Source organism: Vanacampus margaritifer, chromosome 7 (assembly GCF_051991255.1).
Source record: "Vanacampus margaritifer isolate UIUO_Vmar chromosome 7, RoL_Vmar_1.0, whole genome shotgun sequence".
In the NCBI taxonomy this organism is placed as follows: Eukaryota; Metazoa; Chordata; class Actinopteri; order Syngnathiformes; family Syngnathidae; genus Vanacampus; species Vanacampus margaritifer.
The window spans coordinates 17,768,926-17,796,036 of NC_135438.1; the positions used below are offsets into that span (position 1 = coordinate 17,768,926).

At 39.6% G+C, this 27,111-nt stretch overlaps 2 protein-coding genes across 4 annotated transcripts; both read left to right on the forward strand.

Moving 5' to 3' along the window:
- The first annotated feature begins 619 nt into the window (after nt 1–619).
- LOC144054958 (spermatid perinuclear RNA-binding protein-like) lies at nt 620–18,952 on the forward strand. Of its 2 annotated transcripts, XM_077570423.1 has the most exons (20): nt 620–810; nt 1,084–1,237; nt 3,866–3,974; nt 4,767–4,954; nt 5,057–5,225; nt 5,417–5,555; nt 9,991–10,079; nt 10,436–10,531; nt 10,981–11,092; nt 11,182–11,279; nt 12,501–12,609; nt 12,702–12,839; nt 13,576–13,766; nt 13,844–13,951; nt 14,066–14,197; nt 14,289–14,435; nt 14,954–15,080; nt 15,172–15,210; nt 17,816–18,178; nt 18,502–18,952. In XM_077570423.1, the coding sequence occupies exons 2-20, from the start codon at nt 1,122–1,124 to the stop codon at nt 18,609–18,611; spliced, it is 2,580 nt and encodes an 859-aa protein (XP_077426549.1). In that variant the 5' UTR covers nt 620–810; nt 1,084–1,121; the 3' UTR covers nt 18,612–18,952. The 2 variants fall into 2 exon arrangements, with proteins under 2 accessions (XP_077426549.1, XP_077426550.1); XM_077570424.1 differs by lacking the exon at nt 15,172–15,210 and having other exon boundaries at nt 622–810.
- A 2,062-nt stretch (nt 18,953–21,014) lies between these two features.
- On the forward strand, nt 21,015–26,391 carry acp5a (acid phosphatase 5a, tartrate resistant). 2 transcript variants are annotated; one of them, XM_077572166.1, is made up of 6 exons: nt 21,015–21,538; nt 21,947–22,037; nt 22,105–22,304; nt 22,417–22,541; nt 24,389–24,734; nt 25,943–26,391. In XM_077572166.1, the coding sequence occupies exons 2-6, from the start codon at nt 21,947–21,949 to the stop codon at nt 26,180–26,182; spliced, it is 1,002 nt and encodes a 333-aa protein (XP_077428292.1). In that variant the 5' UTR covers nt 21,015–21,538; the 3' UTR covers nt 26,183–26,391. The 2 variants fall into 2 exon arrangements, with proteins under 2 accessions (XP_077428292.1, XP_077428291.1); XM_077572165.1 differs by lacking the exon at nt 21,015–21,538 and having other exon boundaries at nt 21,564–22,037.
- Nucleotides 26,392–27,111: the final 720 nt, after the last annotated feature.

Sequence of the window (27,111 nt, forward strand, 5' to 3'; positions counted from 1 at the left end):
TTGAATTGTGCTTTTTACAAATATCTGGGAGGCAGTGCATTAATGGTTATTCAAGAGGTTAGGACCGAGGTTAAACCGGATACATTCTGTGTATAAACGAACGATCATAAGAGGGCGCTGGCGCTATAGTCTTCTTCATGCAGTTTCTTGTGCTTTCTGCGCTGCAAAAAAATATTGTAGCATTAAGCAATGATGAAGAGTATAATTCATACGATTCACCAACTCTAAAATTTTAGATCAAAACTATAAGATAACGTGTCTTCGTTTGTTTTGTCAAAAACGTCAAACGTGCTGTTAGGACATCCCTTACTACCATATAAATGTTCGTTTTATTGTTGTTGTAGGGCCAATTTGAAGCCACGCGTTGATTACTTAAGATGTTAACTTGTCTGTATATGATCTTAAATAGAAAGCTGCTTGCTCCCGCTATAATAAATGTATGAAAATCACAACAGGTCGCCAAATGGCGGAGACGCAACCAAAGGTGTTAAGACAAAAAAGAGACGCTCAGTTGGAATTTAACAGCCACAGGATGCTATCTGCCTGATTTTGTAATCTCTTCCGGTAATTTGGTCAGAGGCATTCACTGGTTACTTGCTCTGAATGTGTCAAGTGATAATGTTGATGGCGGCAATGTTATTGACATGATCGTAAAAATTGCAATCTCTCGCTTTAGACTGTTTTAGACAAGCGCGCAGGTTGGTGACGTCAAATGTAGGCGACTCGTCATCAATTGCTAACGACAAAAAGGTAGCGACGTTTCAGTCAGAAAGGTCGACATAATAAACCCGTTTTTCTTTTGTTGTGAAGGTAAGCCGTTTACACCCACACCAAGTAACAATTATTCTAGAAATGCGTTCATGATATAATAATAAGAAATTGCTTTATTTCAGAGCAACTTGACCACGATAGCCGTGATCACAATTAGCCAGCTAACTACCAACGCCAGTGCTACAAACGCTAGCCTAGCTAGTTTCGAACTATTTGAAGTATGCTTTTAAACAAACACTTTTGGGGCCATCGATGTTTTGATTTACACGACGGTTATACTAGTACCGAACAACTACTGCCTTTGGTTTAAAGGAGGAAGAGTTTCCAAACACAGGCGGTAGCTTGGATCTATGAGACGTGATACCATGGCGGTCAGATGGGACGAACACCAGGCTTATGATGAGCTTCTGCACTGGGACAACCTCATCCAACAAGGCCTCCGGTTACTGCCGCACGAATTTGACAGGTACCCTTAAAAATATGTTTTGTTTTCGTGTTTTTCTTTTTCTTCCTGGAAAAGAACACGATGATATAATGTTGCGCTTGTGGAGTGTCATCAATGCAAGCAAACGCACGACCTCACCTCTACGGTCGTGCTACATTCCAGGAAAGTAAGAAGTCTGAACTTCCAACTTCCGACCAGGAAAATAGAGTCCACTGGAACGCTACTCAAATTGGGAGGTCCATATTGCGAAGTCGGAGAAAAAATATCTATCGCAACTTAACCGAGTTGGTTCACTTCAGTGTGACGTACGTCTCTACATTGGCGACCGCCATGGAGAAGGCAAAACATAATTGATCCATCCCTCCATTTTTTAAACTGCTTAATTTTATATTATAAGTTTAATAGAGCTGTCAATTTTAATCGAGTAATAGATTATCAAATTAATCTACAACTGTTTTACTAATCGAGTAATCATTTAGAGCCATTGTTTAAATCCAAATTGTCCAAATCCTCCAATTTCAGTCTCTCAACAGAAATTATTCTCTGATTTATGTAGTCCTTCATCAGAGTAGACTGATTATCTTTCAAAATAAGACATTTGCAAAAATTTACCGAACCAGTGACTGAATTTGTTTCAAAAAGGTCGATGAGTACAACATCAACTCGTCTCATTGATATTGCTGAATTGATGTTTTGTTGGTTTTAATCACAAAAAAATACTAAAGGAACAATAATTTGTTAAACAGTACTTAGGGAAAACATGGTTTTGCATTTTATCCGATTAATCAATGGAATAATCGATAAAATTGTTGATTCAAAAAAATAATCAATAGTGACAGCCCTAAAATGTAATAATATAATAATAAACATTTATTTTTTTAGAATAAAATGAGTTAGAAAGTGGATATTTTGCTGTAACGGGCAACTCTCCTGCTTGCGCTATTTTGCAGTGAACAGCTCTTATTAGATTATCGCCACGTGGAGGCATGCACTGGGCCTGGCTCTTGCCTTGCATCTCCACCTTCTGTGTCTTTTCACGAAGTTTTCATTTGGTTTTGCAACCAAAGATAGGCTGTTACCCTGCATTACCCGACTAACCCCAACCATAACCGTTGGAGCATAGGCTGTTATCGGCATTACCAGCCTAACCATAACCCTCAAAACATATAGGCTGTTGTCAAGAAATAGTTTTAAAAAAAAAAGTATAGAGTGGGAATTGAAACTCATGATCTCGCACTTTCGGGGTAGTGGGTACACTCAATACTGACTGAAAAAGAAGTGGGTATACTCCATATACCCGCCTATACCCTGAACTACACCGCTGCCCACTGCCCAGTAGTAGTTCCTGAGATATACGTTTTCAAACTCACTTACATTGATCTACAAATTGAGATTTAGGGTTGCATATCACAATCAACAAGTACAGCAAGTTTCATTAAAAAGCCGCTTGATTAAAATTTTCAGATTTTTATGTATTTACATTTTTGGGGGGTTGGTATGGAATGACCCAGGACAGTGACATTGCTCATGCTGCATTCCAGGAAGGTTGGAAGGCGGATTATAAATGACGCTTTTTTCTCTCAGACATCTTGACTTGAACTTTCCAGTTTGAGTGCCGTTCCAGTGCACTTTTCCTTGTTAGAGGGAGAAAAACTCCAACTTCCCATCTTCCTCGAATGGCGCATAAGATATTGACTGTGTACTGCTTGCAAAGCTCATCTCTACAAAATGTGTGCAGACCTAGGGACGCACAATAATATTGGTGGTCAATAATTCTGGGCAATTATTGACCAATTTGACGTCATACAGAAAAAGCAGATAATAAAGAAATCCACCGATAATAATAATAGACATACCACGTTGGTCCTAACCCTCTAACTTGCGTGACCTCGTGTTCACAGAAGATGCATCATGGCAACCTGGCAGTCGCCAGTGTGGGCTTTCTTTACTGTTCTGTTATGGAAAGTAACTATTTAACACGTATTAACATAAGTTTATACTGTATTGTGGACGTCTGTATTTTCTTTACCAATGGTTCTTGTACATGAAGCAATATCAAAGTCACCTTGACTGATAAGCGTGCCTGAACAGACCGCTTGCTTTCCTGTCTAGCTGACCTTCCCTTTATTCTCCCAAAACCTAGCCAGGCTACATAAAAATCTTCCCATGATAAATTACTGCGCACACTCTCACATTACTTCTTTTATTCTGCTCTGTAAGGCTTATGTATATTTGAAGCTTCAAATATAAAGAAAACCCAAAAGACAAATTGTTTTTATTCATCTCGCCTAACTACTGAAAACCCCCAAAATGTTACCTTCGCAGTTTTTTGTTGCATTTTTACATGACGACTATTTTGTTTTGGCAAACTCAAAATGAGTTACTGGTTTTCTTTGAAACAGTGATATCAATAAAATTCAGCTTCATGGTGTGTTACACAATGTTTCACTGTATTTGTACACATTAGACTTATAATAGGACTTGAAAGTATATTTGTATTCAAGTTAGTTTTGCAAACAATTATCGGCTTACTTATCCGTTATCGACATCAGCACTTTCTAAATTATCGGTATAGGTTGAAAATAGCATTATCTTGCATCCCTAGTGCAGACTGTTGTTTTTACTAGATTTGTCATCTACATCTTGCAGATATGAAGAACTGCGTTACTGGTATGACTGCCGGTGCTACGAGGAAGAGCTGAGGAATTACCACGACTACATTTCTACAATGGAGTCAGTTGATGATAGTCAATATAAGGTTCCTATTTTACTTGTCCCTTCAAAGACTTAATGACCCAAATCTCGACTTTACATATTCATTCTGCTTCCTCAAAAATGGCAATCTCCATAATGATTGAAGGATGTTATCCTTCTGGTAGTTCGTAACCTTGTGCATCTGAATTGTTTTGGTGTCCTCTACCTAAATGTTTGCTCTAATATTCCACTCTTCCCAATTTTTTGTAGACATTGCGTGTTTTAGAAGAATAAATATAGCCAGCCTAACATTGTTCATTAGATGGAATGGTGGACCATTGCCACATTTCACACAATAGATTGTCCATCTATATTCTTAAACCCTTTTCCCATTTGGGGAAGCTGGAGCCTATCCCAAACTGACAAATGATCCGTTATGTCACATGCCCTCCGATCTGGTCCTTGAGGGCCTGAGTCCTGCATGTTCTCGAGGTTTCTCAACTCCAACGCAAATGATTCAGTGATCAGGATAATTATCAGGCTCCTGCACAGCTTGCTGATGAGCTTAAATACGAATCAGCTGTGTTGAACATGGGGAAACCTCTAAAACATGCAGGACTCAAGCCCTCGAGGACCGAACTTTGACACCACTGTCTTATGTGAATCACAGCAGTACTAGTGATTGTTTGACATGGGATTTTTTGCCTCGTCTGTTGGGATTGGCTGCAGCTTCCCAAGTGACTGGAACCGCAATAAGTGGTTAAGAAAAGGGACTAATGGATTGATGATGGATAATAATTGATTTGTGTTCCACAAAAAGTTGATTTTTTTATTCTCTCCATGCAACCCAAAAAAGGTCAGTGCGCACAACCAGATGCACTCAGGGCCAAACGATCGGCGTGTGATGGCCAAACACTCTGAAATATACCCCTCTGCAGAGGAGCTAGAGGCAGTGCAGACAATTGTGTCTCATGTGGAGTGTGCATTAAAGACTATATCTGAGAAAATGGACGCCCCAAATAAAGGAACGAAAGAGTCCAAAAGGTAAGTTACCACAATACTATATTTCCAATTGGTACACATGGTAGCATTATTCCTCTGCTCAATTCTGCTTTTGCACCCCACCCCTTTTTCTTTTGTTGAAAGTGTCAATGCACAAAAACGTGTAATGCATGGCATCATGAGGGTAGGCCTCCTCGCCAAAGGACTTTTGCTCAAAGGAGACCTGAACTTGGAACTGGTGCTGCTTTGTCTTAACAAGCCAACCACCACAATGCTTATCCAGGTGGCTGAGAGTCTACGGGCCCAGTTAGAGGTATAACTGCAACAGCATTGATGTATTTTAAGTTGTAATATCGCCATTCCATTAGATGGCAGACGTTCTAGTTAGGAAATGCATGGTTGTTATGTGAACCCCTAGTAGCGCTGATCAAAATTGCGGGCACAAACCTCTATCATTTAAGTTGACCATATCTTGCCCTAAAGTGTTGTTCCTCTTTGCAACAGATTGAGTCAGCTGAGTTGTACAAAGTGAGCCCTTGTCCAAAGGATGCAGCCATCTTAGTGGAAAGCACCAAGGCGTTGGCTCTAACTCTCACCCTCCATCTCACATCTCCTCAAATCAGGGTGGAGGCTCAAGAAGGGCGTGAGTGTACACTTGAGATGTTCTCTAACACAGGTCAAAATGGTTGTGCACACATCCTGGACTGTTCCACTGACGTAGTAATTAAAATACCTTCTAAGATGTCAATATTTCACGTTATTCATGTTGACAATGACTCAGTTCTTTATTTAAAAAAAAAAAAAAAGGGAAAAAAATCTTAATGCTCAATTGAAGTCTTCCCAGCGCGCTCTGTATGTCCTTAATCTGCTGATGTGCATCTGCGCTCACTGCAGCAAACCTGATCACCAAAATTGGAACCTTTGGAGTCTTGGTGTAGAGCATAAGCAATGTGAAGCATGACCTTTATTTTTGAAGTTTAAAGTTAAAGTGACATATTTGTATCGGTCTTAAAGCGTTGGCTGAAGCCTCACGCAAGGAGACTTTCTAGTACTGGTAGAATTTACCAAACAGCTACACTGTGAACTGTAAATGAAGTTATAAATTAGGAGCAATAATAATAATAATGCATCAGATTTTTAGAGCGTTTTTCTAGATACTCCAAGATGCTTTACAATGGAATGGATACACTATTCATGCACTCACACTTTCACACTGTGGTGATGGCAAGCTACTTAAGTACCTACTGCTGCCCTGGGGCAGGCTGATGGAAGCGTGGCTGCCAGTGTGCACCTACGGCCCCTCCGACCACCACTAAACATTCGCGCCTTGGCAATGTGTGTGAAGTGTCTTGCCCAAGGACACAACGTCACAAGACTTGGGGAGAGCGGGGATCGAACAGCCAACCTTCTGGTTACTGAACGACCGTCTCCACACCCTGAGCCACAGCCACCACACAATAGCAGTAATATTTTGCACTGCTGATGCTTCAATATGGTGGTTTACCTACAGCCCAGGCTGACCCTGATCAGTTGACCTTTCGCGAACCACACCCAAAGGACTCGGAAGGGGGCGGGGCTTTTTCTCTTCCCTCTTTGGCACCCCATGAGGCCTGCTATGCTATCTCAGCCCAGGAAATCCTGTTTTGCTTGAGTGTAAATGCAAATGTACATGTACGAACACAAATGTAGCCATGAACATTAGAAATTGGCAACCAGCTGCAAAAAAACCGAGATAAATAAATAAAAATAAAGCTTATTATACAAGGACAAATTTCAGCCATTTCTTAGGTCGCTAGAAATTGAATGGTTTCTCTCCTTTTCCGATGTAAACAAATGCTGTAGCTTTAAAATAAATGAAAAATATACGATATATGTGACCTGCTCCGGCAAAAGAGTCTGCATGTCGCAGAGATTGGTTTTGCGTAAATTACAAAATTAGATCATTTAAGCAAAAATGGCGATTTTGAGATTTCTCCAAAAATAGCCTCCTTGAGGTCTCTTATTTTCATTTCCCAGCAGCACAAAAGTTAAAATTGTAGTAGAAGTGTATGAAAATACGCAATTATTAGGACAAGTGCATCGTTAACCAACATGTTTTTTAGCCGACTTTAGCTAGCAACCCATCTCGGAAACTTGCCTCGAATAATCATGAACTCCTCGCCTCAAACGTCACTTCACAAATGATTTCTATAAATGGACATAGCTACCAATAAAAGTCAAAATACACCATCAGCACAAAAGTAAACAGAAGACGCACGACATAACTGGCCAAAACACGGATCCTATGTTGCATAGTAGTAGCGAATGCCATTTGGCACAACACTGTCATCGGTAAACACCGTGGCGAAGGCTTGTAATCCAAATCGACAACCTTCAATTCCGTAATCTCTTTCTTTGATGAATCTGTTTCTACTTTAAAGGGACCGCAACATGAAAAATCAACTTTTTGGAGCTTTTAGCCATGTTAAGATGCTAATTCCTCACCAAAAACATCATCAAAGTGGTGTTTTCTTCCATTCTATGAGAAATTCCAGGTCAATCTGCTCTCCAAGCACTAGCCCCTCCCAACCTGAGAAAACGAGTTGTCACAGTTTGATGTCATTAGGTGCGGAACCACCCCTGCACCGTCCCTGTGAACTTAAACGCACGCCCACTTTCTCTGAGACCTCCATGGGATAGTGACAAAAAAAGCCTTCATCAGTAAACATTCTGTCCAAATGAATTCAAAGCAATCAATTATCCTTCACATTTCCAATGCCAAAGTGCAATGACAATTGGCCGTCTAAGAATCTCCGAAAAGGTTCTGGCTGACACTTGTGTAAACTACAAGTAAAACCTTTGCGCTGTGGAATCTAACTGAACGAATCGTGTAGTGGTTAGCGCGATCAGGTCAGGTAGCAGGTACCCGGTCAAGTTTGGGGAATTTTTTCCTCCTCCTTCTTTCCTCTCTCTTCTTCCCACTCCTCCCCTCCTCCTCCACGATTTCTTGTGGCAAGGAGCCGTTTTGTTTGAAATATTTATTAAAGAATTGATGGCTTGCGTGGCCAAACGCAGCAGGCTGCAGCCGGCTGGCGGCAACCACACGGGGAGAGGCAGGGTTTTACTGAACCAGGGGTTTTACTTCCGTGTTAGAAAATTAACCAGCAAAACACCTAATATTTCATAAAAAATTACATTGCCATGGTGTCAAAGGTAAGATTTAATCATTATATGCCTATAGTTAACTGTGGAAGGGCTTCAAATACCGTGATGTAATCCCTTCAAAGTAAATAAAGCGCTTTTCACCGGGGAGACACGGAGAAATTCGACGTAAGCAGCCATGCTGCAGCTCTCCAGAGTGATGCAACAGCGAGTCGGAAAAGTGTAAAAGTTGTGAAATGCCTTGTATGTGATAATGTAGGCCAATTTATTGTAAATTTACTAAATAATGAAATGTTTTGATCACTCCTCAATGTCATCACATCTATGAAAGATGACACACTTCGACGCGTCACAGTCGCAGAATATCACCACAAAATTTCATTCTATGCTCTTTTAAGTGGGATGAAATTAAAATAAAATATGAACTATAAAATTAGATGAAAAATAAACATGAAGCGAGTCTTCCCACCCAAAAATGCACGTAGCGCATATCTGGAGTGACTTGTAAATCCAGTATGTATCATGTTGTGCTCCTATGTAGTATGTTCGGGAAAAAAACCTGTTGCTTAACCATCAAATCATTTTAATTTATTTATGTGACCAAATGCATTTGAAACATATCATCCATTAACTTGTCACAGACTACACCAAATTGCAAATAATCTTTTAATTCACACAAAATTATTAAATCAAATTTCCTGCTGCGATAATATGACCTCATTTAAGCAAGAAAATACCACAAGGACCAAACTTTGGCTGATTCCTCAGAAAATTAATTGTAAGCTTAATGTGATCTTCAAAGTTGAGGCTGATTTCATCTGTTGAGAGGTCAAACTTCCTAAACGTTTAAAGGGTTCAAATCTTGGATCCTGTGATTGGAAAGGACTTTCCACTGAGAGGTCCTGAAAATTTCAGGTTTTCTTTTTCCTAAGGTACTGGTTGCTATGGACATTTGAAAGATGAAAGTACCAAAACTAAACCCGTTTTTCTCAAAACGAGGGATTTCAACCTGTAAACATTAAACTTGCTGTTGCTGTAACTTTGTCAAATGTTGAGGTATGTCCATGTATTATATGATAAATGACTATAAAAGGAATGAAGTGCAGAATTCAAATACCATATATGAATATCTCAATTTGTATTCTTTGACACATGAGTACCCTTTTGCCAGAGCCGGTCACAAATAGAATATTTTACATAAGACATGAAAACTCTTGCACATCATATTGTATTGGTGGGTGAGTGTGTGTTTTCTTTCATGGTACATCATAAAGAAATGATGGATTTCCAGTGATGTACATAGTCTGTTACCGTGTATTGATAGTTCAACAAAGAAACTTTTTTTTTATTTTTACTGGAGGTAATAGCCATTTGAGCATTCCTCACAGACTTCTGTGGCCGTTGCACTACCTGATGGTTCTTTGTTCTTTGTTAGTTTTTACCATACTAGTGTAGTAATTGAGCCACTGTGTTTACTAAACAAAGACCAGGAAGTGTCCAAAATTTGCCCTGCCATCAGTTTTGCTGCAGAGTAGAGCAGACGTGGAGGTTTTGCTTGTGCTTTACCACTGATTGACTTGTAGTTTGTCAAGTTTTTTTTTTTAGGACGACTGGACCTTTGACCAACTGGACATGCTGTCTCAGGATGGGGGGAAAGCAGCCCACCTGAGCCACTGTGCGAAGGGAAGGAGGTCTTAAGCAAGTTTGCATTGGAAACATCGTCTGCTACACGCGAGCAAAAACATGCCAGGATGGCATAATTACAACGGCAATGTTATGAAAAGTGACAATTTCACTCCAAAATATTCTTAAGGCTATTAGACCTCCTCTCCTTGCTGCTCTGGGTTTGTGGAAGGCTGCTGCTCCCTAAGCTGCAAGACAGAATCAACCCCCTTGGTCAAACTGTACCTTTTCTTCTTATTCCACCTCGTCAATAGAATCGCAAACAGACGATCTGCCGGACGTTCTGGACAGACAGAAATGCCTAAGTTCCTTGGCATCTCTCCGCCACGCCAAGTGGTTCCAGGTTTGCATTCACGTCATTATTTGTACGCAACGTTCAACTGTATCTTTGAATGCTTTTGATTTTCTCTCCTTAAGGAGAAAAACAAACATTTTGAGTGTCAGTTGTTGTAGTCGATCATCTTTAAAGTGTCGCTTTGACTAGTTCAAGTTATGAGAAATGATGTTCTCCATCATACCAAATTACACACCTAGCTGTTCCTTTTTGATCACAACTGTCAGCGCATCTTAACCTTACCAGTCGTTCATTTGACAGTGATTTTCTCACCTCTCTGTGTTTTTCTCTTGGTCTTTGGAAGAAATGAGTAAAAGAATAGAAATGCTGCAGCTTTAACTCAACTATCGTTTTTGTGTCTCCAGGCCAAAGTCAATAACCTCAAGTCTGCCGTTGTTGTGATCCGGGTTTTGAGGGATTTGTGTATCCGTGTCCCCACCTGGGCACCACTCTCAGGATGGGTAAGCACACATCTTGACTATATAATACAATGGCTTGCAGAAGTATTTACCAATTCAAAAGGCCATTCATGCTCTAAATCTCTTCAGTGTTGTTGAATTCTGCAAAGATCATGTAGTATTTTTCCTTTAATTACATTTCATTGTAACACAACTGTTAGCATTCTGTACCACTGCGGCTGGCTCTGCAAAGAAATGGTGCTCAAAATCTTATGTTTATTCAGTATTTCAGGGCACTTTGCAGCTTTTGATAATACACTGCATATTGTATTAAAATGTAACTACTGCTTTACCTGGTGGACTTGTGTTTAAGAACCAAATTTCAAAATGTTTACCAATACCAGACCAGCTAGCCAAATCCAGTTTTAAAGTTGCGCTTAAGTTTGAAGCATGGGGGCTGGTCTTTGTTTTTGAGTGTTTGCATTGTGGTCCTGTGCTGTCTTTCTGCACAGCCTCTTGAATTGCTTGCAGAGAAGGCCATCAGTACATCTGAGAGGCCTCTGGGCCCAGGCGAGGCTTTCCGCAGAGTTCTTGAGTGCCTTGCCTCTGGAATCCTCTTGGCTGGTGAGCCTTGAATGTTTCCTAGTGACATCACTAAAATGAAGTTGGCTATGATATTGCTAATTTCGCTTTACATTTGTCTGACGATGAAGATGGCCCTGGAATTAAAGATCCTTGTGAGAAGGAACCCGTTGATCTCCTTGGAAGTCTTACCCTGCAACAGCGTGAAGACACAACTCAGAGTGCTCAGGTAAAGGGAGTTTGCCTATCGCGGTCAGTTTATATCCGCTCTTGTGATCTGCATCTGATCTTGTAAAAATGATTGGTTCTCTTAATTTTCTGAGCTTTTAAAGGTCAAAACCTGACCAAATGATCCAAAGCTATAAAGACCTTGTCAAATGGAACAGTAATAGCTTAAAGGGACCGTTGAATGGGCTGAGCATTGGCAGCGTGTATGTATAACCAGCTGTGTCCATCAATCTCCGGGATTGAACACACACCGCAACCATGTCTCTGGTTTGGGAGCGCAGAGCACTTCCAGTGAGCTAAAATTCGGCCCGACCACACAGCTCAGTGTCTCATTTGAAGGGTCACCGAAATACTTTTTTTTTTTTTTTTTCATTCTGACCTGATAGCTGGATATGGTAGACCTTTACATACTACACATCAAATTATGATGAAATCTTTCACTGGATGAAGTTAATTGTCAGAATTATTTACTAGAAATCAATGAAGAAGTTTTTTCATTATTCCGAGTACCAATTTCATACCGTTGCCAATTACTACAGCGATCAGAAGAGGTTTTTTTTTTTATGTTTTGTGAATATTTTTTTTACATTTTCTGTCAAAGTTAAAGCGTTAACCAATTAGTTAATCACAGAAAATGATCACATTCATCTTGGATTAACGCAGATTTATCACACTATTAATTTGGACCACAGAGTATAATTTAGCTTGACAACAGATGGCTATGTAAAAGGTAGCACAGGTTGTGTTTGAGCAATAAACATAACTACATAAGCATTTAATAAATGTTTGCGTATGACATTCAGAATATTTGTTCATATCAAAATTTTGGGGTCATTTTTTTCTCCATTTTAAATTATGCAAGCAATTAACTGATTGGAAAAAGAGGAAGATGAATGTGCAGTGGATCAAAAAATGTTGCAGACGTCCTCATAACGTCGAAGGAATTAACACATAACCGGTGCTCTTCAAATTTGGCGGGCAAAAAATGTTGATCAAAAAGCCTTTTTAATTAAGCGATAAATCGTGATTAATCAAAATTCTAAAATGTGATTAATCTGATTAAATAATTTAATTGTTTGACAGCTCTAATTAAATTGCACTCAATTTCTTCATAATGAGAGAGATCATAGTTTGGGCTGTATTAAGTAGTGGTCTACCAATCTTCAATTTGATGTGTTTCGCACATCCATAATTCATGTAATTTATTGTTTTCTATCTATAGTTGGCATTAAGACTGTGTGCTTTTGGGATGATGTACAAAGTTTTGGGGATTGAAGCAAAACCTGGCAAGCCATGGAAAGTGCTAGGAGCCAGCGCAAACATTTTCCCAGGTATTTTGCTGTGTTTTATATCAGTTCACAATTGTATCTCTTATTTTAAATGTGTGCTCAATGTATTTCATTGTGTGTTCTATTCAATACAGACCATGCAGACCAGGTCAAACCCTCTCCACCGGTTAAGAGACCCTACACCGAAATGGCAAAAGGAAAAGATGTGTCCTCATTAAATAGCAAACAGAGGAAGTTTCTCAAATTCCAGAAGCGGTTTCCTCGGAAGTCATGTAATCTATGACCCACTGTCCATGCACTCTTAAAAGGAACCCCGACTGTCATGACAAGTTTGCTCTATATTTATTTGGTTGCTACTAACATAACTATGAGATTCATTTTTCAAAAATACTTTCCAATTTAATACATTTTGTAGAAACATTATTTGGACGCCATTGTTATTTACGTCGCAACGCATTGAGTGCGTAGTGACGTAGCATGCCGGCAGGCTCTCTGCCGAGCAATGTGAAACACCTTTAAAGAAAGCAAGTTAAGCCTCCGTAGCGTTCCTAAAAAAAAATGCATTTGGGAGAGTCACCCTCCTCCACACCATGCTCTCATCTAGCATTCAAGAGTTTTGATCGTCCCTTTAGGAACACTTCGGAGACTTTCATTGCTTTCTTGCTAAGCGTTTTCACATTGCTCGGCAGAGAGTGAGCCGCCATTCTATGTCACTACGCACTCAATGCGTTGCAACGTTAATAACCAAGGCGGCGTACGCCCCAAATAAAGTTTCTACAAAATGTCTTAAACTGGAAATGATTTTTGAAAAATGAATCTCATAGTTATACAACCAAATAAATAATATAGAGCAAACTTGTCGTGACAGTCGTCGGGGGTTCCTTTAAACAAAACAAAAACATAAGACATTCTTCTTACAGTACTTGAAGTGTTCAATAAAAAAGAAAAGAAAAACAAAGCATGATTCATTTTTTGGTATGTAAGCTATTGACCAAGCATTTCCTCTAGTGACAGATGATTTGACGATGAATGCAGTGATGCGTCTGAACCAGTACCGGCCAGGCCTGGAGTACTGCCTCACCTCTCAGACAGGTCCAGTCCACGAGCCAGTATTCGCCATGGCTGTAGATGTAAATGGAAAAACCTATGAGTCCACTGGGCCCTCGAAACGAGTGGCCAAGCTTAATGTAGCCACCAAGGCAAGTTTCTTTTAACTTAAAGAATGTAAAAGCAGCTCTCAGAAGCTAAATTGTTTTAACTCGTTTGTATTTCATAGGTCCTGCAAGATCTTGGTCTTCCAACAGGCTCAGATTCCAAGTCCGAGGCTAAAGCTGAGGATGGCCAAGAAGTAACTTCTACAAGTGCTTCCACCGCATCAGAAGATGTATGTTGGAGCTCTGTCTATTCAGTACTCTTTTCAAAATATCTCTTCACAAAAATGACACAAAGCGACTTGGGCTAAAGACGTTTTCTATGCTTTTTGATCTGTTATAAGCAGAGTGCTCAAGGTCCTATCTTGACCAAGAATGGGAAGAACCCTGTCATGGAGCTAAACGAGAAAAGACGCAGTCTCAAGTATGAACTGTCTGACGAGACGGGCGGCTCTCATGAGAAGTGCTTCGTCATGGAGGTGATCTGCCGGCATCTCACAGTCGCACACAACCCACGTTGATGCTCCAAAGAATGAACCATGGGCCATCACACCTGTCCCTATCTTCCAGGTGGAAGTTGATGGACAAAAGTTCAAAGGGAGGGGCTCGAACAAGAAAGAGGCAAAGGCCTATGCTGCTCTCGCCGCTCTGGAGAAGTTGTTCCCAGAAACGCCTCTCATGCCCAAGAGAACAAAGAAGCTCACTTACACTGACATGGTAAGATGCAACCGACACACGAGAGCCGAGTAGAAATTGGATTTCCCTTTGGAGATAATCTGTTCCAGCCTTCCCTCGAAACAAAATAAAAATTGTAATATGTATTTCTCCTTTTTTATTGTACTTCATAAGAACATTGAGTAGTAATTATGTCATTAAATAGAACTTCTGGTGTTCGTAGCCACTTGGGGGCAGTGTAAGATGGATGGATATTCTGTTCATTGAGGTGTTGTTAGGAATCCTACTGGAGCTCTAGCAATCCTTGCCTCTTTGCAGTAGCAAAGCTAATTAAAATTAGCTTTTTCACTCTTCTCTAAGATCAACAGTACAGCAGTAATATTAGTCATTCTACTCAGAGGATACGGAAGACTACTGTTAAATTGACTGGCTGCCTACATGTTACTGAACCATTTATGTTCATTCCATTCTCAAACCCGAGGCTTACAGCATTTTATGTGACCTGCAAAAGCAAATTGTGTGTGAATCTGTCGAATCATCGATGGTTTTGTTTTCAACAGCACATCCCCGGCTTCGGTATTATTCGTGGGATCCCGTCAGATTCCGTAACTCCTAACTGGAGCCATGGCAGAGGTCGAGGGAGAGGCAGAGGCAGAGGCTTTTCTTCGGCACCAGTGTACAACAAGAGTAAGGAATTTTACCCTCTCCCTTTTCAAATACTTTTCACAGCTGATAAGTGAAGTGACTGATGGTGAAAATGTTCCCTTCATTTTAAAAGCCAACTACAGTTATGAGAGCAACGCCGCTAAAGGCTATCGTGAGTATCTCCCATCCGTCTTCCCTCATTTTTGTATTTTGTACCACCGAAGGTAACATTCTTATACCAGTGCTCTGCAAATCAGTTAATTGTGATGCTATGTCAAATGTAACAAAACAAATAACTGAACAAGTTTGCCATGTATTGCAACATTACAATATGTGACGTCGTCAAGTGTCATAACAATGTGTAATGTGCTTCATTCAGTACAAGGTGATTGCACATAGCAATTCTCTTCTATTGTCTTGTTGAAGTATACATGGCTGTCTTTGTGAAAGATGTCACCGTATGTGTGCATGTGTTGTCTCGGGTTATGACACAAAACCGGGTATTACAATGTAGTCAGGGCTCCAAGTTTTAACATGCCGATATTGTATGTGCAATGCTAATGTTAATGTTAATAACTTACCCTGTGGCTGAGCTTTAGATGCTTTAATATATCGACGCCTTCTTAAAATAATTGCCTGTTATTTTTTTAGGAAACACAAAAAAATTAACCATTTGCATCATGAGGAGATGATTTACGCCCCAAAAAATTTGCAAAAAAAAATAAATGACTTAGGCAATTATTTTAAGCGGGTGATGATATGAAACAATGCCTCTGCCTTTTTCACAGACCACGTGTCGTGCTGAAAAACAATTGTCTCTTTAACTCATTCACTGCCATTGACGGCTAAAGACGTCAATTTTTGTAAGTCCACTGTGGCTCAGTGGGTAGTGCTGCGGAGCTTTGACCTGCAAACGTGAGGGTTCCAAAGACATCAATTTTTATTGGCGGTAAATGAGTTAATGTGACCAGATAGACGACAAGGAAACTCGTAGACACCCGTTCGCCTCCATTGTTGTTGCCGTGTCTTGTTCAATGTGGTGTGTGGTTTTCACACTCCGTTTGTATTCATTTAAGTGGAAAGCTAACCACCCTAGACTAAAGGAAAAGTTTACTCACGTACTTTTTTAAGAGCATGCTGTTGTTCTCTCGTCGTGATGAAAGTGGGTGGGAGTGGACTGTGTGTACTATATCGAAAGACAGAACCGCATTTGCGATGTGTGCAGACCTGTCATGTCATTATGACCACCTGCCAATACAAAAGTGTGTATCAAAAGGTATGCATTTACAAAAACATGGTCATGCTTGTACTTGTACTTGTAGTTGTCAGTGGAGTTGGAATTGTAGCGTTTAGCAAGCATCTTTATCGATTTTCAGATTAGTGCTTTATTAGCATGGCATTTGGTTAGTTTATTTAGCATAGCTTGCCGTAGCATAGAAATTAATTCAATCGTAGCTTTCACTGCTGCTGTCAATCAAAGCCAGACCACGCCCAACCCTCTCCCCCTCTTGCAAGCCCAACGGTCCTCCAGGCCAGAGGTCCCCAACCCTGGTCCTCAGGGACCGGTATCCAGCCTGTTTTCCATGCCTCCCACAGCCAACACAGGTGATTCATATCATCAGCTAATCAGCAATCTCTGGAGAAGGCGGATAACGATCTCCACCTGTGTTGGCTGTGGGAGGCATGGAAAACAGGCTGGATACCGGTCCCTGAGGACCAGGGTTGGGGACCTCTGCTCCAGGCAACACCCCAATTGAGCACGGTTTTCAAATATTAGTGAGGGGTACAGCAAGAGTCTGGTTGGGCGGTGAGTTACACTTTAAATGAGCAACTGTTAACAAAAGGAACCAGGTGTGTTTTACTACCATGCTAACGGAAGACTTAATTAAGAATGTTTGGATTCCTTTTTATCACTTGGTCTGTATACAGTATATGTTTGAAAGCTGAGAACCCACTTCACCATAATGCTATATTGATAGAGAGTCTTTGTCTACACCAGTGCCTTGACTTAGGAGTCTAATTAGTTCCATGACCAAGCTTGTAACTCAATTGTACGGTATAGTAAAGTTCAGTTCCCCCAAAAACACAGATTTTGTGGTGTGTGTGTGTGTGTGTGTGTGTGTTTTAAATAAAGAAAACCAGCATTGTATTGTAAAGTAATTAAAAAAGATATTGTAAAGAAATAAAGGCTCAACTTTGTTTTGCTTAAAGGGATACTTGACTGATTGAGCCATTTTCAGCAGTAAAAAGAATATTTTGTCCAGAGTTAATGTGATAACTGAAGATGACATCAACTGTGCTGAGGAATTAGTTAACGACCAGTTACGGCTCACCTGTTTTGTGGGTTTGTTCAGCAAACTGAGCCATGATTGGTCGTTACCTGTTTCCTCAGCACAGGTGATGTCATCTTTAATCGACAAGTGGCAAAATTAGTTTTTAAAGGTATTCATCATTCATGAAAAATAATGGTTATCACATGAATTATAGACAAAATATTCACTTTTTATTGTTTAAAATGGCTTGATGAGTTTAAGCCTCCCTTTAAAGATAAGTGTTAAGTTTTATGTTTAGTCTCAGTGAACTTGTATTGAGTGTAAAATCTTTAATAAAGTAGGGTCACTCGTATCTCAAGGCACCACTGTATCTGAATCTCGCTTGTAATTCGCAGCAAAAAAAATGGACTAAGCAACAGCTCGTAACTGTTAAAAACTGTTGTGCCGCTCGTAAGTCAAGGTAGACTTGTATTTGAAACGCCGTTGCATGTTCTTTTCTTCCAGATAAATTGTACGGCAACAATGAAACCGGAACCGGAACCGCAGCTCCCACCAAAGGCACTGGCACTGTCGGTTCTGGCAGCCCAGGAGGCAGCACCGGCTACGGCACATTTTACCCAGAGACCAGCGCCACCACTTTCTCCTCCCCACCCGTTTCCAGCACCACCACAAGCACAGCAACAAGTTACAAGTCGATGCCGCCACCTGTTGACCAACAGAGTCCCTACAGTTACGGCTACGGTGATGAAAAGAAGAAGATGCTTACTCAAGGCCACACAGAAGTTTCCACACAGGGAAGCAACTACTCCATGTACAGCACTGCTTACCCCAGCACAGCTGTGGGGAGCCAAGTGTATAATAATTATGGTGAGTAATAATAAGGCTGCCATCTTTGAATACCTTTCTCAGTGGTAGTGGTTGTCTCCCATCCGTGAGGTTGTGGGTTCGATCCTCACCCCCTGGTGACCATGTCCAAATGTCTTTGAGCAAGACACTTTGCTCCCAGTGGACCTGGCCGCGCTCTGCATGGCAGCAGCCGACCACTGGTGTGAATGTGAGGCTTTGCGAAGCGCTTTGGACACCACATGGTGTAGATAAAAAAATATATTAAAAAAAAGCTATATAAAAAGCTGTCCCTTTACCATTTGACCGTTTTTGTTCCAATGTGCTCATTTGATCTCACTCCACAGGTTGGTCAAACCAGTCCAATTGGAACAGTCAGCAGGGATATGGCTCGTACCAGTCCTACACAGGACAAACCCAAACCTCATATCCTGGAAACAGCGGCACAAATTACTAGTCACGCTCATGCGCTGCTTTTCTCGCCTCACCGGGCCACCGAGTTCTTGACAGGATCCCGACACACCACTTGCAAAGAGAAAAATCTTGAAATGTCTCTCATACTGGAATGTTGTTTTGTCAGCACAAGTCACTTGTGCGTTTGTTACATCTTGTCCCCTGACGTGTTTTTAAATAGATTACCGGTTCTTTATGCCTGTGTCGCCGTTCTGATTTAAAGCTGTACTATAAGCTTTCCGCATGCGTTTGTCCATTGGCGGCTTTATTTACTGTCAAAAACTGTACCAACCATTCTCTTAATAAACAACTTTGTTTTAGAGCAAACTTACTGCTCACCAGTGACATTTTAAAGTGTGTCGTTTGAATTTACATACTATTGTCCTGCCAGTAATGTGTGGCTTTGAGGTACAAGTTAAGCTGACACTATTTTTTTTTTTTTTTTTTTTTTTTTTTATTTTTTTTTTTTAACAGAAAAGTAGGTCAGGCTGTATTTCTGTTTCAAATGACAAACATAATTCCTCACCATTGGTGCCATTGGAAGTGTCTCGCAGCCGTTTCGAGTGCTTCTGCACGCTGCACTACATGCTAATGTGTCACAATAAGCGACATGATGTAACATGGTCTACATGTCAGGGCATGTTAGTAAAACATTGGGAGGAGAGGTGATTCTAAAGTCCACTAGAAAAATGAAAATACATCAATTTCAATTTCTTAGTCGTGACATGATGGTTCTTAAACTGGACTTTACCCATTTTGAAGTTGGAAGAATAGGGAGTTTTCGAGCACGTGATCAGTATTTGTTTGTCTGCCATGTTGGCTGTTGAGATTGCGAGGATTCTTTATTCAAACAATAAGCACCAGAACAAAATAATGTGTTGACCTCCAACATGGCGGTACGTCTCGTCACAGGAAAACTATCAAACACATTTTTGTATGGCTGTTTCCTTGCTGACTTTGTTTGATGGTTTTCACCTCAGCAAAACTGCACTCACTATGTTTTTAACAATCTAACCAAACATACTTTCTATTAATGTATGTTTTATAATACTGTATGTGGCGTTGTCCTGATCATTGTGCCATTTATTTAAAGCAAGGGTGTCAGACTGTTTTTAGCCGCAAGCCACGCTATCTTAATGGTTTCACTTAGTGTGGCGTAGATAGTTTTTGCCATGATGGAGCTTGATCCATTGTTTTGTTCTAGTGCATATTGAGTTAATAAAGAATCTGCAAATACTAATCACATGGTGTAAAAATAATATAAAGTATATCTTATATATCTAACATAACGTTGGCGTTTGGGCCAAAACCTTGCACCTCCAAAATTGTCACTTTTCAGGAGACCCCCAAAACGGCATGTTTGTTCAACCATTATTATTAACATTGCATCATCAAAAAAAGCAAGCCATTTTTGAAAGTTGGGGTTGGTCAATTTGTCAAAATGACACTCCTGTGGATTGCCCAAAGATTTTTTTTATATTTGCCACATTGTGACTTATGAGGCAGTAGCCAGTCAATCGCAGAGCACACACAAGTCAAGTCACCATAGAGTAATTAATATGTTCCACAATATACACACTACACTAACAATCATACTGAGTTGTGACCGAAAATTTTAACTGTAAACATGGAAAAAGGCTTTTGACATATGGCAACAGTGAAGGAAATGCACAATTTGTGTACATATTTTCTTCCAAAATGAAGTGAACAAACCCATTTACAAAAAAGAGGAAGCACACGCACTATAAGCTCTAATGGGCCACAAATGTATAAATAAAAACTGAAATAAAAAAATATAAATCAAAAATAAATATAAATGGAAATAAAATCAACAAAAATATATATTCCTAACTAAATAAAAGTAAAAATAAAAAACGAGATTCAAAAAAAAAGATGTAAACATAAATACACAAATATATAAATAGAATTAAATATCAATCAATCAATAAAAACGCTCTGCTCTCAAATTTATTTCATGCTGCAGACTCCTATTCAAATGAGGGGGCGGTCCTAAGCGTGTCTTGGGTTGGGCTCTGCCGTTGCAAACTGCCTTTCAATGGTCGAGTGAGCGGGGTTGGCGAACAAGGAAGTCAATATCTTGTCCGCTGTCTTCACGACTTGTTGTCGAGCAACTCAAGTTGCAAGTTGTGGTGACAGTGGACAAGATAGTCGTCCATTTCTGGAGCTCTCCGTGCAAGCCGGCGACGGCGGCGAGACTTCCTTGTTCGCTGACCCACTCACCCTCAGGCAGTTTGCAACAGCGGAGCCCAACACATGACATTCTTAGGCCCGCCCCCTCGTTTGAATAACGTTTCGACTTGACAGCGTCTGCAGCATGAAATAAAAATGTGAGAGCAGAGCGTTTTTATTTATTGATTGATATTTAATTCTATTTATATTTGTTTTTGTATTTCGACTTTTATTTTTTGAATCAGTTTTTTTATTTTTACTTTTATTTATTTATTTAGGGATATATTTTTGTTGTTGTTTTTATTTCCATTTATATTTATTTAATTTTGTATTTATATTTTTGATATCCGTTTTTATTTTCACTTTTAGTCATTTATTTCATCATTGATTTATTTTTATTTTTGGCAGTTTTGGTCCTTCCAGCCTTGACTTTGATACTTGTGAGAGCAACGTGTGTGATTCCAAAGTTCAAAAAGATGGAAGTGCAACTAAAATTGACAAAAAAGAAGAAGGACGAATAGTGAAGTGGAAATAATGGCGTCTGGACAGCCTTGCGACAATAATAACCATTGTAAATCACAAGGTCTAGGTCAGTCTCCAATCCCAAGACTGGTTTTAGACAGTCAGCGTGTGAGCAATGGTCATGCCCCTGTGGCGTGGCTCAGCTGATAAAAAGGAGGAGCAGGGGGAATATCTGGACAAAGGGTCCCATCCTGAGGTTATCCACGCCGCTTATCAGTTGTGAGTTATTCGATCTGCTTCTTAACTTGACACGCTCCTCGCATGCAAGTTTGTGCTTACGTCAGGCAATGTGCTTGAATAGACTGAAAATGCGTGACCTCCTAACCCCATCTGCCTCAAAATATTTGTGATTAGTGGATCAGCTCCAGTTGAAACATGTCAAGTTTAGGCTGCAAGCAACCCCAAGACACCGTGAGGCAGTAAAGTCAACATATTGTTGTAGGCAGAGCGAAAGTATGGTACAGGAAGTGTAGGCGTGCCCAGTGAGCTTGAAAAACTGCACCTTTGTTTTCCTGTTTTGACTTTTGCTTGTGCATGTTTTGCTTCTAACTTGATGGCTGTTGTTTAACGCCTGCTGCTCAATGATGATCTGATCTGGTTTGATTTATTTTTTTGACATTTCTGAAGATGGCACCGATACTGGTTGCCTTTGTGCTTGCTGCAATTCCTGCAGCCTACTGCTATCCTGCTACCTTCCAAGACCTGGATGGGGGTCAGGGTAAGTATAGCCGCACAGTCACAGGCACTTTTGAAAGTTCTTGATAAGATTTGTTTTTTCCTGACAGCTAACAGGACCTCCATTAAGTTCCTGGCATTGGGAGACTGGGGAGGTGTGCCTTACCCCCCATACATGACTATGGTGCAAAGGGCCACGGCTCATGAGATGAGTAATGTAGCAGAGCAGATGGGAGCGGACTTTGTTCTGGCCCTTGGTGATAACTTCTATTTTAAAGGTGTGGATAAAGTGGAGTCTCCGAGATTTAAGGTCAGGCCATGAGACATGGAATGCGCTGACAAACCTTACTGTATGTGAAAATAATTTCTTGAGAGTTACTGGATCTGATTGGTTGTTATCTGAATTGGAAAAAAAAAAACAGGACACCTTTGAGGCCGTGTACAAAGGAAAGCCCCTCAATGTCCCCTGGTACGTTCTCGCTGGCAATCATGACCATGCAGGGAACGTCAAAGCCCAGATTGAATACACACAGAAATCGGCAAGATGGTAAGAATCTCTTTTAAGACTACACATTTTCAGTTCATTTTAAAGGGTTGATGGCCCTTTGAGAATATACAGCAAAGAATGAATGAAACTCAAAATGTGTGAAATAAAAAAAAAAAAAACTGTATATGGACTAATGGGATTTATGTTGCAAAAAAAAATGACACCAGTAAAGCCAATGTTTTGTTGGTATGCTTTGACAAAACAAAATGTCCAGTGTATGTTACAGATTGTGAAATTAACTGAAATTTCCTTTTAATTGACCAAATGCTCCATCCTGCTACAACCTGAGTGCTGTCTATAAGATAATAGGCGTGGACGAAAAGTTTATGCTTCATACTAGGAAAAACATCAGTTCTTTAACATTGAAGCCCTCAGACAAATCATTTGCATTTGATTATAAAACGTTAAAGGAGATGCATCAATGCAGTTCAACAGAAATATCTTTCCAAACATGTCACTTGTTGCCAGGCAAGTTACAAAGTGCTCACGTAAAGGTGCCCAATGGGGAACAGAATGAATCAGACTTGCACCAAGTACATTTAAGGAGTTTTTTATTTATTTATTCATAAATACAAATATATATTAATTTTGCAATTGTCCCGCTGCTAGTCTGTAATGAATCTAAAACGCATGTGCTAAAGCAAAGAAATCTCTACTGTCGTACTGCCCCACCCCCAAAATTATACATGTAAACTACTGCAGTTACTGATTTTTTAAAAATGAGAGAAATTGCAAGCTGCATCTGCCCTCACTCAACTTGTGTTTATAAATAAGCATTAGGGCAAAGTTTTAATTCATCCTAGACCATCAACTATCGATATTCCTGATATTTTATGTATCGTATTCTATTTTAATTATTTTCTTATGGCATTTAGGAATTAATAATAGAAAACACTCAATGGAATAGCATAAATACAGTATTTACAATAAGTGTTTATTTATATGTACTGTCATATGTTGTTTCGTCTCTAAAAGCTTAAATCTGTTTGTTTTCGTTACACAATGGGTTGGTAAAGTATGGCCCGAGGGCCACATGCAGAATGCTCTGTTCTTTAACTCATTCACTGCCATTGACGGCTATAGACGTCAAAAATTAATCTGAACTATTTCTATTAGTTTAATTTTTTTTCCACTTTTGTTAACAAGTGTGAAAACCTATATTTTTTTATTGTACATCTAGAACACATATAAAATTTGTGATTAATCGTGAGTTAAATAGTGAAGTCATGCGATTAATTACGATTACAAATTTTAATCACCTGATGCCCCTGATTTTTCACATGACTTCAATAATTAACTCACGATTAATCACAAATTTTATATCTATTCTAAATGTACAATAATTTTTTAAAACGATTTTCATACTCTTGTTAACAAAAGTGGAACATTTGGAAAACTAATAGAAATAGTTAAAATGAACGTTTGACGTCTATAGCCGTCAATGGCAGTGAATGAGTTCATTTGTCCCATCGTTATCAGGAGTTCTGTAATATTAGATGCTTTTCATTTAGCTGTTATAATTCTAAAAATAGTGTAAAAATCTTATTTAAAAAAATATGTATACATTTACATGGGGAGTCAGCAAAATTTGTAATTAAGGGGTTGTCACCATGGAATATTTTGTAGAATCAATTATCCCAGTGGCTGTCAAACTTTTTAGCATTGCTGTGGCGACCCCTGACGAGATGTCATTGGCTGCAGTATCAACATTCTATCATTGTAGAGTGCTAGTAGACTGTGAAAAATTCATTACTAGACTTGGGATTCATAGAAACTGTGTTTCCCCAGGATTTAGTGGTTTAGTCTATAAACCGGAAGGTGGTTGTTGATTTTAAATTTTGCTGTAGGAACTTCCCTTCCTACTACTATGAGCTAGATTTCCGCATCCCCAACACGGACAAGACGTTGACCATCATCATGCTTGACACGGTGATGCTGTGTGGCAACTCTCTGGACTTTGAGGACGAGAAGCCCAGAGGCCCCTCGAGTGCAATGGATGCCAACCGGCAGGTGATGTGGCTGAAAGAGAGGATGGCTCAGTCCAAGGCCGATTTCCTCCTTGTGGCCGGTCACTACCCGGTGTGGTCGGTGTCCGAACACGGGCCCACCGATTGCCTCCTGCGCAGGGTTCGCCCCCTGCTACTTAACTACAACGCCACTGCCTACTTCTGTGGCCATGACCACAATCTACAGGTAACTCCAGGAAGAAAAATAATAATAATCTTGACAATAATGTGTTCCATACAGCCCAACTAGTCTAAATACGATATTCTGGTTAATATTGCCTTAGTAGAATATGAGTTAAGCAGCAAAATCCAGCCTTTTTTTCCCCCATCTCAGGGCGGCCATTTTGCCACTTGCCTGAAGATGACATCACAGTTGCTCAGGTAGGTAACAACCAATCACAGCTCATCTTCAGAAAACAGGTGAGCTGTGATTGGACGTTGCCTGAGTCCCGAGCAACTGTGATGTCATCTTCAGGCAAGTGGCAAAATGGCCGCCCCCTGAGATGGATAAAAACGACTTGTTTCACTGCCATTGACGGCTATAGACGTCAAAAATTCATTTGAACTATGTCTATTAGTTAAACATTTTTTCTACTTTTGTTAACAAGAGTACGAAAACCTATATTTTTTTATTGTACATTTAGAACAGATATAAAATTTGTGATTAATTGGGAGTTGACTAGTGAAGTCATGCGATTAATTACAATTAAAAAATTTAATCGCCTGACGCCCCAAATTTTTAACTCATTCACTGCCATTGACGGCTATAAACGTTAAAAATTCATGTGAACTATTTCTATTAGTTAAATTTTTTTTCCACTTTTGTTATCAAGAGTATGAAAACCTAGAATTTTTGTTGTACATTTAGAACAGATATAACATTTGTGATTAATCGTGAGTTAACTAGTGAAGTCATGCGATTAATTATGATTAAAAAATGTAATTGCCTGTCGCCCCTAATTTTTAATAATCTTTTTTTTAAATAATTTATGGCAGTGAATGAATTAATAATCTTTAAGTCGCGTCAGGCGATTACAATTTTTAATCGTAATTAATCGCATGACTTCACTAGTTAACTCACGATTAATCACACATTTTAAATCTGTTCAAATACAATTTAAAAAATTATAGGTTTTCATACTCCTGTTAACAAAAGTGGGAAAAAATGTTAAACTAATAGAAATAGTTAAAGTGAATTTTTGACGTCTATAGCCGTCAATGGCAGTAAATGAGTTAATAACTCATATTCCACAGTTGTAATATTAACGAGAATGTCATGTTTAGACTAGTGAGGTCACATATAACATTATTATTATCAAATAAGATAAGATAAGATTGGCTTCCACTTTAAATCAAATGTCACTCCTGATCTCAAACCCTTATCCTCCTTTGCAGTACATTGAGGAGTCTGGTTTGGGCTACATAGTGAGCGGCGCTGGAAACTTCCTGGATCCGGATGTCCGCCATTGGAACCATGTCCCCAAAGGTTCCGTCAAGTTCTTCACCGGCAAGGCGTCCACGCTCGGTGGCTTTGTTCATGCAGAAGTCACGAAGAACAAGATGATACTCACCTTCTACCAGGCTAAAGGCACCTCTCTCTATCGCACGGTGCTTTCATCAAGGAATAGCCAATAGATGACAAAGGAGATTCACTTTTGCGTCCAAATTTGGAAAGGTTTTAATCTTCTTTTTAAATATATATATATATAACATTTTACAATCTAATTATGTAGAAAGAATAAACGTTTTGTAGCAGATCAAACTTCTTAAAAAGATGAATGGAACCCTGAATTGATCTGAAAATAAATTGCCTTTGCTCTCAGGCTGCAAGGGTTCCGCATGAATGACCATTGAGACCGATTTCAACTGCTGAACTGTTTTTGAATGTAAACACATTTCATTTCTACTGTTATGACCAAACAAAAATATGACTTGCATTATTTGTCATCTGTTTTCTGGTGAAGGTATGCAAGATAATGGTGATTAAGTGCTTGAATAATGAGTGGCAGAGAAGGCTCCATGATTTTTTATCTTTTGTTGGGGAGGAAGCTTGACTGAAAAAAAAATATAAAAATAAATAAGTATTTTAGAATATCAAATAAAATGCTGGAGGGGCAAGCCTCGGTGTAGCGTCTTCCCTGCTGACTGGATAAACTAATTGCTCTATGTATAGACTCTTCTTATTATAGCCTTAATTCTCTTATGTACTTATAGGTATGCATGTCATTACAGGTGGCATGTAAACAGATTTGGCTCTTATAAAGGTTTGTGGGTGAGTTGGTCTCTACTTTACAGTTACACTTGCAGACAGGCCACGCCCCTTAGCGAAATGGCTATTGTTCAAGTAGCTTATTTAAATAAATATATCCATCCATCCATCCATTTCCTTAACCGCTTGTCCTCACAAGGGTCGCGGGTAAATAAATAAATATATTCACGATGAAGAAATGTTTTTATCTTGTGTGCTTAAATATCCACGTCTATTCACCTTTTGAGTGAAGGTTCAGGATGAACCTTAACTCATTCACTGCCATTGACGGCTATATACGTCAAAAATTCATTTG